The sequence below is a fragment of the Triticum urartu genome, chromosome 2 (assembly GCF_003073215.2).
Source record: "Triticum urartu cultivar G1812 chromosome 2, Tu2.1, whole genome shotgun sequence".
NCBI lineage: Eukaryota > Viridiplantae > Streptophyta > Magnoliopsida > Poales > Poaceae > Triticum > Triticum urartu.
In genome coordinates, this window is record NC_053023.1 from 737841095 (window position 1) to 737853910 (window position 12816).

Below are 12816 nucleotides of genomic sequence, written 5' to 3' on the forward strand. Positions count from 1 at the left end.
TCAAGGAATTCGGTTACCGGGCGGTAACAATAGATCTCGGTGCTCCATGAGAAATCGTCTTACCGAGCAAAATATCCTGAATTTTATCTGGATTAAAAATTCATTCAAAAATTCCGTGTGTCGGTTACTGCAGTAACCGAAAATCTCAGTGCCCCACGATTTTTCTTCTTCTCCGATCCAAAACCTTAAGATTACCAGCAGTAGTGGTACAATGCATATAGTATTGTTGGGCTTGTTGTATTTTGCGTAAGACTAGTCACAGTAGGGAGTAACTTAGAGTAGTAACATGCATATGTTACTAGTCTATGTTACTATCTCTATAGTAATGAGTAACATATTTGTTGTGTCATGCATCACTTTGTTTATTAGGTTGTTGACTCATCTTTTTTTGATATGTGTGATGTTACAGTAACTATCTATGTTACCACATGCCTCTCTTTCTTCATTAATTACATGCCACATCATTTATTTTGCCTAGATAAGTGTGATGTTATCATCTATATTACTCCCATTGTGGATAGTCTAATCGACCGAGTGATGCTGCTTTGTTCGTTTTGAAATGGGATGGGCGGCGTGCATTGCATACCTCGTGCTCCATGTTGTGTCCTCTTGTAAATGTTACGCACTGAAATCCACAGCAAAGAAATATTACAAGTATATTGCAAGTGCCATCGAACCAAAGCGCATGCATAGGAAGGAGGAAAAGGGAAAGGTAAAGGTGTGCACAGCAGCGGCAGCAGGAAACTTGACTACTTCTCCACTGGCCGGTCAGGAAGAAGAAGAAAGGTAAGGAATCACAAAAGCCCATGAAAAACAACTCATCACTGATGAGTGCGTGCATTTCTGCTGCAGAGGTCTCCACTCAAAAGTAAGTCATCTTCGTTCCTGTAAGCTGCTGATGCAGATTAAGAATGCAAAAGGCATATGGCCTGGATTCAGATCCAGGTTCCCTTGGAACTCTCTCGAGTCCTGCTGCTGCTCGGCTACCACCGAGAAGCCAAGGAGCTTTCTTTTTTCTGCAAGGTGAAACCACCGAACTGTTTGGTTTCTAGCCACACTTTGCCACATAATACAACACCTAAAGTTATTTTTTTTCATTCCCTATCCATTCATTATTCGTTCCCGAATAGTCTCTTATCCATTCGACCCCACAACGTCCCTCTCATGGATCTCTCTCCCAACACATCTCCTATCTTCAAATTGCCACCGTTCCCACCTCCCTCGTCGCCATTTTTTTCTCATATCCTGCCTTGAATAAGCCGCGAACACCCACCTCCTTTAGACTCCGTTTGTGCGACGCTGCATACTGCTTGCTGGGGAGAGCGGCGGCCACTCGATCTGAAACTGCTGGAGCACCCGACAATGCGGTGAGCTGCGGTGGCTCAACGGCGAGATCCACCCTGATGCCACAGTCGTCACCATTGAACCATTGCGTAGATCTAGAGCAGCTGACACCAAATCTCGCCACATGGTGAGAAATCCTAACCTCACCACCCCAATGAGACGGCAGGAATCCATGCCGGGGCTCTGTCGATTACGTCCAGACGAACGAACTCGAGAAGAATCGGAGCCCAGAAGACAAAGTCGAAGAGAAAGTGTCGTCCTCCGCCCGAGCGCCGCATGCAGGGCTAAAAATCCCTAACCTAAACTACTAACCGGAGCGGAGGCACCGGGATTCCCCCCCCTACCATGGGGCATCAGAGCGGCTGGCAGTGGGGAGGCAAATACACGGGCTCGCCGGTGAAGCCTGGGGGGGGGGGGAGGGGGGGGGGGGGGGGGGGGGGGGAGGGGAGAGCTTGCCCTAGTCGCATAGAGTTTGGGGAGGAAGTGCTATAATAGATAGCACAAACCTTTTTTGTTTATACTCCCTTCGTCCGAAAAAGCTTTACCCAAGCTTGTTTCTCAAATGGATTTATTTAGCATTAGGATAAGTTTTTTCAAACGGAGGGAGTAAAAAGTAAGCCGCCCTATATGAAATATTGCACAACAAGAAAATGTGCTAAGTTTTCATTAGGCAGTCCAAAATAATTTATGCAAGTAAGTTTAGGCATGTTTGGCGAAAGCTTCCAACCAAAGAGGTCCCAAAGTGAGTGTAAGAATAGTTTATTTTTTCTTCTTCTGAAGAAACAAAATTAGGCCAAGATCGAGCAGTGTGAGTTACTAAGTGGGACGCATGACATCCAATGAGGATGAAGGATAGGCCCATTGATGGTAGGGGTTAATTCCATTCCAAGGAGGAACACCCCCGACTCCTCACTGTCCCACCTGCGCTACATCAAGCCAAGACTCACAAAGACCAACACAATGCAATGCAATGCAATGGCGCCCACACCACACACACACTGACCCACCTTCGTGCCGTACATGCGAGCCCATAACCCGCAGGCCACACTCACACACAGCCACAGGCGGAGGACGCGGTAGGGCGAGGTGGGGCGCTCGCCCTACCTTGATTTTTCGTAATTTTTTACTAGGTATACGTATAAACATCGATCTGATTTGTCTGATTGCTAGAATAATCGTCAAACGTTTTGTTGGGCTGTGATTTATCGTGGACACCTTATCAGGCCGGCCCAAACCAACCTCACCGGCCCACACGCGCACACACAGCCTCGCAGCCTCGCTCGATCCGTCCCACGGTCTCGTCTCGTCCAAGCCGCCACGCCCTCGCCTCGCTCCATCCACTCGTCCACGGGAGAAAAGACAACCCTAGCGGCGCGCCGGGGCGGCAGCAAGCAGCAGCTTAGGCGAGGCCGAGAGGGGGTGACGGCCAGCAGCAGCGAGCGCGGGGGCGGCACCGCGGCGGCCAGCAGGAGCTTCGAGCGCGCGTGGGGGCGGGGGCCTCTTCCAGGTCGACGGTCAACAGGAGGGCGCGCTGTTCCGGGCCGCCAGAAAGAGAAGATGGACAGGAAGGGGAAAGGAATGGCAAAGAAGAAGGGCATAGGTATTCTCTGAATTTTAGGACAGGAAGGGCCAAGAGGATAGAATGCAGTGATTAATTACAGATTTTATGTGATGAATTGCAGATTTGAAGAGATACTTTGAGGTACTTGGTGGCAGTCGCAGCAGCTCCAACTCCAATCCAAGTACCCGGGAAAGTGGCAATGCTCCGGGCCAATCTGTTCATCAAAATCAAGCAAATACCGTGGAAACAGAGAGTGCAAATTCTTTGCCCTCTCAACAAGTGGAAGAAGAGATTCCAGATTCCATGGAAGCCATAATTGAGGAGAATGTTGAGGTTCTAGGAGATGAAGGTATAACCGTTTTTTCAATGTATTACATAAAGGATGATCCAGGACTTCGCATTCCACTTGATAGATTTAGCCCCAATATTAGAGATGATGTTAGATTTGCTTACATAGAGATGGGTCCAACTCAACCAATGTGTCCCAGTTTTTCATCAAATAAAGATGAAAGATGCTTTCGAGCAGCATGGTATAAGGATTTTGAATGGTTGGAATATAGTGTTTCTAAGAAAAAGGCTTACTGTCACTATTGTTTTCTTTTTAAACATGACCGAATGGATGATAAATTTGGTTATGAGGTTTTCTCCAAATTGGGGTATGACAATTGGAAAAATGCAGTCGCAGCATTCCGTAAGCATGTTGGTGGGGCAACTAGCATCCACAATATGTCAAAGACAGCACATGAAGATTTCAAAGATCAAAGGGCAAGTTTGAAAACTAAAGTAACAACTTACAACAAAGAGTCACTAGTCAAGTATGAAACTCGTGTGGATACATCTTTGGGCATTGTAAGTTATCTAGCATTGCAAGGTGAACCATTCCGTGGGCATGATGAATCCAGTTCCTCTTTGAACAAGGGGAATTTTTTAGAGTTACTTGATTGGGTCAAAGAAAGGTGCCCGGAAGTTAAACTTGCATTTGATGAGCTATGTCCTAAAAATGCCAAAATGACTTCAGGAACCATGCAAAAAGAACTCGCTAAATATTGTGCGATGGAGGTCACCAAAGCAATCAAAGAAGAGATGGATGGTTGCCTTTTCACTGTTCTTATTGATGAGTGCCGTGATATTTCAGTGAAAGAGCAAATGGCTGTGGTTGTCAGGTACATGTTTCAGTATTTTAATTACTTCTGCATTTATTTAGTTTTGTTCAATCTAGAGTAGTAGAGTGGGTGAACTCATTGTAAGTTTTCCCTGTAGGTTTTTGAGCAAAAAAGGAGAGACCATTGAAAGATTTTTGGGTATCAAGCATGTCCCAGACACAACATCAGCATCTTTGAAGAAGGCTATGTTGGAGGTTTTTGGTACACATGGTTTGCTTGTTGCAAAACTGCGAGGGCAAGGGTATGATGGTGCATCTAATATGAGAGGAGAATTCAACGGCCTTCAAAAGTTAATCCGTGATGAGAATCCTTATGCTTTCTATATTCACTGCTTTGCCCACCAACTACAATTGGTAGTTGTTGCTGTTTCGAGATGTTGCAAGGGTGTTGAGGATTTTTTTGAGTATGTGACCATGATTGTCAATGTCAGTGGTTCATCTTGCAGGAGGAAGGATAAATTGCTTGATAAGCAAAAGCAGATTCTTTTGGATAAGATTGAGAGGGGTGAGATGCCCATGGGAAGAGGGAAAAATCAAGCAACCTCATTGGTCAGACCTGGAGATACACGTTGGGGCTCTCATTACACAACTTTATCTCGCATTGAATCAATGTGGGATGCAGTGATAGAAGTTTTGGGCATTGTTGAGGAGGATGTGCGTGTTCCATGTAGGGCAGGAGGTTTGGTTCATCAAATGGAGACTTTCAGCTTTGTGTTCATCCTAAAGATGATGTTAAAAATCCTTCGTATGACGAATGATCTATCTCTTCTATTGCAAAAGAAGGATCAAAATGTTGTTCAGGTATGTGATAGACAGATGGAGCTTGATATGTATCTAGTTTGCTTGATATGTTCTGTTCATGTAAGTAGAGTTGCATCTAAACTCACAACTGTATCATTTCAGGCTATGTCATTGGTTACGGATGTGAGAACACGTTTGATCAATTGGAGAAATGATGGTTGAGAGCCACTCTTGGAAGATGTCAAAGCATTCTGCACCAAAAATGAAATTCCAATACCAAGTATGGATGACACCTTCACAAAATGGGGGAAATCAAGAAAAGGTGGAAGAAACAATGTAACTGCTGATCATTTTTTCGGTGTGGACACCTTCTATGTTGCTATAGACTCCATCATCACGGAGTTTGATCATCGTTTTAATGAGGTATCTTCGGAGCTCCTCCAGAACTTCTCTTGTCTTGACCCAAGAGACTCCTTTTCTAGGTTCAGTATCAGTAAGCTTGCTCGACTCACAGAGATTTATTATGAGGATTTCTCTAGTTATGACCGTGAGCATATACAAGATCACCTTGAGCTATTCATTATTCATATGAGAAGAATTGAAGATTTTAGAGAATGTCATGATATTGCAAGCCTAGCTAAAAAGATGGTTGAACTTGAAAGGCACATCATGTTTCCCACGGTTTATCGCCTCATTGAGTTGGCATTGCTACTACCGGTAGCGACGGCAACAGTTGAAAGGGCTTTTTCAGCAATGAAAATCATCAAGACTGAGTTGCGCAGCAAGATGTTCGATGGCTGGCTTAATGACTTGATGGTGTGTTACATTGAGCGAGGGATATTCAAAAGTCTTGATCTTGGTAAAATTAAGGAAGATTTTCACAAGAAGGGTAGAGCACTACCGTTGCCTGGGTCTTCTACGCGCCATTAAAACTTGCCTGGGTATGTTTTAGGTTGTTCGTCTATTTAAAATATGTTTGCATTTTCATTTTACTTGCCTATTCTATTTAGGATTATATGAAAATATTGGTGTGCACTGTTGGCTCGTATTATTTATGTTGGTTCTGCACAAATTTTTTTTTGGCTTAAGAGTTCGCCCCACCTCAAAAAAGTTTCGTCCTCCGCCACTGCACACAGCCATAGAAACGCTCTCTGTCATCCATTTATCCTTTGCAGCAGACCCATGGACATGCATGCATGATGCAGGCCGGCTAGCTGCAACAAACCACCACCAGCACTGCCACTAGATGCACAATCTATCAACCAGTCAGCCAATATGCTACTAGTACACTCAGAGAGTACACAGTAGCATGTACGTAGTAGGTCGACCTACGTGTTGGGTGCTGTCCTCGCCTAACAACAAAATACACATGGACGGTAGTATACCAAACTTAAAACAGATGCATTTGGACGTACATAATCATGAGGAATATATATGTTCTCTGCTTGGATGACATGATAGTATCTCCTGCAGATTGGCGCATGTGCATCCGGTTCAGAGCCATGGCCAGTAATCTAAACAGGCAGCAGCACGCTCGTGGGCTGTTGCATTCTTTAACTGCAAGGCTCGATGGAGGAAGGAGATGAATTCCAGGTCCCAAACGTACGAAAACCAGTAAACAAAACCAAGCCCAAAACCTGCTTGATTATGAGTTATGAGTTATGACGCAATGCATTTTTGTTAGGGTTAAGCGTGATTATGCACATGACACAGTGCCATGTACACGCATGTAAGAAAGAATAGTTAATTGGCTCACCGTCCGGTCCGGCCCCTTTCTTCCTCCTCCCTCCCTCCCTCCCTCCCCCACAAAGCATAAAGCACGAGCAGTAGCCGGCCACTTTGGCCAGCCATCAGAGCTACTACTGAGCTAGCTAGCAGTAGCAGCCATCATCCATCCCATCCCAGCACCATCATATCACTCTGCTCACACTCACGCTCACGCTCACACCTGAATCTCATCTGCCTACACAACAAATCCAAGCTAGCCAACAAGTTTACCAGCTTCTGTCTCAAAGAGCTCACTTCATTCACAGGGCGGCAAGGCAATGGTGGAACCGAGCAGATCAGCCGGTGCCAAGAGCTCCACCACCACCACAACCGTGAGGAAGAAGAAGCTGACGGCAACATCACCAGCCACCCCCAAGCCGGATAAGGAGAAGCCGGCGGATCAGGGCGGCAAGAAGCAGCAGAGCAGCCATGGCAGCTCTGCAACTGCTGCGGCTGCGGACAGCCCTTCCTACAGGCTGGCTCTCAGGAGCCTCTTCTCCTGCCGGAACAGCCACGCGGCGCAGCACCAGCAGCACAACCAGCGCGCCGCTCAACCGCAGCCGGCGCCGGCGCCGGCAGATGACGCCTCTAGCAGGAGGTGCAAGAAGAAGTCCAAGAAGCAGACGCAGCTCGGCTGCTCCGCCTCCATCTGCAAGCTCCGGGACGCCAGCCCCCGCCGGGTCACGCTGCACCGCCCGCCCGCCGAGGAGGAGCCGCCCTCCGGCGCCGCGACCGGAGCAGGCGAGCCGTGCAAGCGCCGGGCGTCGGTGAGCGGTGCCGGCGAGCGGCGGGTGAAGAAGCCCCTGCAGCAGCCGCAGCAGGGGCAGGGACAGAACGAGGCGGCGGGCGCCGTGGTGGTGGGCTCGTCGTCGAGGCACTGGGGGTCTTCCACGGCGTCCTCGTCCTCGTCCACGGCTGGCGGCGGCGGGTCGTCGTTCCGACTGCGCAGGCTGTCCGGGTGCTACGAGTGCCACATGGTGGTGGACCCCGCCGGCGGGGGCACCTCCATGCGCGCCGCCATCTTCCCCTGCCCCGACTGCGGCGACGTCTTCGTCCGCGCCGAGAGCCTCCACCTCCACCAGGCCACCCGCCACGCAGGTACACTTGAGCACATCACTGTTGCTTTGCTCCCGCCATTACAGTGACCACTCTTGCTTCTCTCCTGCCCCGATTCTTCTGCTATCCTACCTACCTAGCTACTGTTACTCTGTTAGTAGAACAGAACACAGCGTCTCCTGTTAAAGTGTTGTCTTAGATTTTATTTGTAGTGCATTTCTAATGGCACAACGATTAGTTACATAGTACATCGAATCCAATGTTTATGGGTGCACCTAGCTAGTACTGCTCTGCTTAGCTGAAACTTTTATTTTTCTAGATGTGCTTAGCTGAAACTTTAGGAGTGAAGAGAGACTGGTAGCCTGGCCATGGCATGCATGATGCATGATGTGTGCTTTAATTATTCCTGCTGCTTTTCATGATGGTGGTCTGGTCTCTAATCACTGTGCAAAGTGTCCCTGCAACAGTCATCTAGCTAGCTAGGATTATCTTATGCATTAACCCACTGTAGAGTGTTGACACACTTGCATTGCCTGAGAAGATTGATTGTTCCTGTCACCATGACATTACCAGGGCACAACATTATTTTTCCTTCCAAGTAAGTACAATTTGACCAGCCACAGGACCAGATCAGTTAGAAGATTGTTAGGCTTATCTATGAATTAATCCACTGTAGACAGACATTAGAAGATTGTTCCTGCCATCATCACATCACATGAATGACATGGCCAATTCTCAACAGTTTATTGTCAAAGTACAATTTGACCATATTATGTACAGTAATTATATGACTTTTACTGTAATTATGTTTTTACTAGATGATTGGTTTAGTGGAGCTGATATAAGTGAGAGAAAAAAATGGTGTTTTTGACAGTGTCTGAGCTGGGGCCGGAGGACACGAGCCGGAACATCATCGAGATCATCTTCCAGTCGAGCTGGCTCAAGAAGCAGAGCCCGGTGTGCGCCGTGGACCGCATCCTCAAGGTGCACAACGCGCCGGCCACCCTCGCCCGCTTCGAGGCCTACCGCGACGCCGTCAAGGCCAGGGCGCGCGGCCCGGGCGCCGGCCGCTGCACCGCCGACGGCAACGAGCTGCTCCGCTTTCACTGCGCCGCGCTCGCGTGCTCCCTCGGCGCGGGGGGCGCCACCCACCTCTGCGACGGCGCCGGCAACTCCTCCTGCGCCGCGTGTGGGATCGTTCGGGACGGGTTCAAGTTCAGGGCGCCCGGGGTCCGCACCATGGCCACCAGCGGGCGCGCGCACGACGATGCCGTGGCCGTGGGTGGGGAGGAGGGGGAGGGCGGCGGAGGAGAGCGGCGCAGGGCCATGCTCGTGTGCCGGGTCATCGCCGGCAGGGTGAAGCGCCGCTGCGAGGGCGCGGCGGAGACGGCGGGCAAGGAGGAGGCGGACGCGTCGCCGTCGGCGGATGCAGAAGCAGAGGAGGAGTATGACTCGGTGGCGGGGACGGCGGGGGTGTACTCGAGCCTGGACGAGCTGGAGGTGTTCAACCCAACGGCCATTCTCCCCTGCTTTGTCGTCGTCTACAAGGCTTGACTGATGAGTGATGACTGATCATCTCGGCGATCCTTCTTCCCACTGATTAATTCCTAGCTTCCTGGGCTCAGGGAATTTACTAATCAATTCCTTTCACGTCGACCTAATTAGTTTGTTGCCTTTTCAGTTTAGTGGTAGTCATGTTGCATAGTATCTTAATTAGTTTGTATGATCAGCAGCACTAGTGTCAATTCATCTTTGTATGATCAAATGGCAATGATCAATTGATCAGATGCTACTTGAGCCTGAATTTTTCCGACATTTGCCCATATTCAGAATGCTCGCAAGAATAGACTTCAGTTTAGCCAACAATCTCCACTTCAACTTGAGTATACGTATACAAGGCTGGGACATGAAGAACTTTGTGAGTGCAGCTTAAACAGCTCGTGTGCCGCTTCATGAATCACTTCCTTTCTCAAGTTCAGAGCCTAACTGTGCTGTCCCCGCAGGCATGACAGGCTACCCAAGATTTCTGACATGATAAACAGCAATGAATGGTATCATTTCTCTTCAGAAAGAAGGCAGTTTAGGGCATCTCTCCAATGGTTGTAAGATAGTTGTTGGTAGACTTTGCCACATAGGATTTTTGATGATGTGTCATACAATAAATGAGGGAAGAAAGGAAGGTTATATGTACATGAACCAACACCCCTTGCACAAGCTCTAATGTAGAATGAGAGAGCACCTTATTTATTATCTCACATCCTATTGGGCAAACTAGATACAACTCATTAAAGTTGTTGTATGTTAAGGTGTTGGTTGATGACATGGCATATTTTACCAACAAGCTAACATACAAACTGTTGAAGATGCCCTTATCCAGAATTTGATGCCATTTATATTGGTCGCTGTAAAACTGCAGGCCCAGAGGGGACAACTGTCAAGTGACAATGTTTCTGACAGCACCATGTTCTTCAGCTTAATTCATGGCAGGGGTTCGCAGCGCATTTCCTCCCCTGCATATCATCATTATACACAAGGTTAGGCATCAGTTTTGTGCTAATCTCATGTCAATGGACCACACAAACCATCTGCATTTTACTTACAAAACATCGACATCACTAATTTATCAGACTCGGAACATCTGTGATTTGCTTTGTTCAAAGCAAAGCATGATATATATAACTAGTACTAGTAGGAAGAGTAAAACTCATGCATACACCTAAAGAGCCCCGGCAGCAGGTAATTTATGCCGGCCATGGCGAATCGACGTGACTGGCTTCTCTTCATGATTCACCAGCCCGTCTAAACCCAGAAGATGAATCTTTGAAGTGAAAAAAGAAGAAGATGAATCTTTGAAGTGAAAATTATGATGCACACCGAAGATGGTTTCAAAAATGTTCTCTGGATTCACGAGGGCTACTTGAATGAATCTTCGTCTAAGTATCATTTTGCTATGATGTGAGGGCTACTTGAAAGTTATCTATATGACTGACATCACAAGTCCACGCAACAACTTATGAAAATCCGACAAAGCACTGCTATTAAAACAGCACGCCGTCATTTTGCTACAGGAACAAGCCACATAATGTAATCACATCTAATCAGGATTTATATAGGTGACCAGTAGTAGGCCGTAGCCATCGTTTGCCAGTATATTCTGGCATCGTTCCATGTAAAAAGAAAAAAATAAAAACATGTCCCCAGATGTAACTATGTAAGATATGCAGGGAGGGCAATTGCAGACCATGAAATCAGCTAGCCAGAAATCCTACTGGACGACTAGAGTGATATTCAATCTTCACATAGCAATTCAGAAATAATGCTAAAAAGCACACATGGATATCTCCAATGCAGCTGCGCGCCAAAAGCAAAATATGCATCTATTTTTCTAAGAGAAGCATACATACTCTTTCTTTGATGGTGTACAAAGAGTTCATACATATAAAATCCGTCGCGCACTGGGAGGATTTTGCACAAAGAGTTCATACATATACACCGTCTGTACTGTTAGAGGTCGTCATCCTTTCAATGTGAGCCATTTATTTATATATATACTTGTGTAGGATTACACAATATATAACAAACATGTGGGTGGTCATACGAGACGAGTATAGGCAAGTGAAAAGTTGTCTTTGAGGAGGAAAAATATCAAATAAATAGTTAGCGATCGGAGGGTGACAGGGTGGGGTTCGCCGCTGAAGGGGGGCACAGGGTAAGGAATTGCACATGTATGGGAAGAAGTGGCCTTCCCGTCCTCTCCTACGGTGGTCGGTGGTCGTAGGCATGGTACCAGGGCTGCTCCATTTCGACCCATCATCATCACACTAGATTGCCCTGAGAAATAGTCGAGCCATCGGCAACGCCCCCAAGAGGGTCACGACGTTAAGCTCTGCCATCATGTCAGTCGAGGCAGACAAAAGTCTTTACATTAGGTATCGGTGGGAAAGGTGGGGATCAAGGGCGGTGCCCAAGTGGATCACAACACCCACGGCCATTGTCGCTGCCGGAGACATGGCGCAAAGCTTTCGCTCGACCCCACACCCCAACGTCCACTTGAGCAGGCCACAAGCCCCTCCTTGATAGGGACCCCACCAGGATGACACCGGGGCTTGGCCGCCACCAATGGTGACAGTTTTGACAGGATCACCCACCACATCGCACCGTGTCACCCACAGACCGAAACACACTGCCAACACCAACCACAACGCTGCATGCCGAAGAGCAATTAGTATATCCCGCCATCCGAGGCCGCTTCCCTAGTGTGTTCTTAGTGCTCTCCGCTAGTTTTCTCCTGTTTTATTTTGATCAACTTCTAAGGATTTCCTCTTGGGGTCGTCGCCGATGACTGGGGACGCAATGACAAGACTCCTGTGCTTCTTCTCGTCGGCTCGTTGTAGGCGTCTAGTAGTGCACCCTACTGTGTTTTTATTGCTCTCTGCTAGTTTTCTCGTGTATCCTTTTGATCAACTTCTAAGGATTTCATCAATATCTTGTATCATTTCGCCGTGCGACTTTATTAATATAAAAGGGGGCATGGTTATATCATAATTTACCTTAGCGACTACATCACGTCTTTCTCTCTCCTGCCGCAAGGCGTCTAGGGCAAAGTCTTCCTCCCCGGCCTCTGGCGATGAGCCCGTGGGTACGCCTTGAGCTCGGTAGTTTGCCTGATGTTTGCGTGTCGCAGGGAGTGAAATCCTGGTGCCTCGGCTCCGGCTAGTAGATATGTTAGTGTTTTAGTTTGCATAGGGGTAGTGCTCAAATAGATGGCGGTGGTTCTTCTTCGAGTCAGTCTTTCAGACATCAATCCTCCTCAACTGTGTCCATTAGGACGGAATAGATGCTGAGGGTAGATTCTTGCCAGATCCTTTGGCACGGCGGTGAGAGTTTGCATTGGGATCTTCAGATTGATTAAAGGGTTCAATGGTGACCACTGCGGCTCTAGGGCGCTGGTTCCGAGGGGCACGTGTAAGAAGACTTTCTAGTTGTTATCAGGAAGTTCAAGCCAGCTCCGATGTGGGAGCGGTGATAAAGGCATGCCATCAGCTCGTTTTGGCGGTGAAAATGGTCGTTCGGTGATTCAGGGACCTCAATGTAATTTTTATTATGTTTGTGATGCTTTGTATTTTTGGTGAACTTTTATAGTAGATCTAAGTCATTTTTGCAAAATAAATAAATAAGTAAAGCG

The 12816-nt window shown here is 47.6% G+C and overlaps 1 protein-coding gene across 1 annotated transcript; it reads left to right on the forward strand.

The window, feature by feature from the left end:
• The first annotated feature begins 6611 nt into the window (after positions 1 to 6611).
• LOC125540336 lies at positions 6612 to 9474 on the forward strand. Its single transcript, XM_048703946.1, has 2 exons — positions 6612 to 7673; positions 8506 to 9474. The coding sequence occupies exons 1-2, from the start codon at positions 6854 to 6856 to the stop codon at positions 9183 to 9185; spliced, it is 1500 nt and encodes a 499-aa protein (XP_048559903.1). The 5' UTR covers positions 6612 to 6853; the 3' UTR covers positions 9186 to 9474.
• Positions 9475 to 12816: the final 3342 nt, after the last annotated feature.

Bases quoted from the DNA above. Each gene is read 5' to 3' on its own strand.
- LOC125540336 (XM_048703946.1), top strand. From the start codon at position 6,854: ATGGTGGAACCGAGCAGATCAGCCGGTGCCAAGAGCTCCACCACCACC. The intron at 7,674-8,505 runs GTACACTTGAGC...TGTTTTTGACAG, and splicing joins CCAGGCCACCCGCCACGCAG to TGTCTGAGCTGGGGCCGGAG.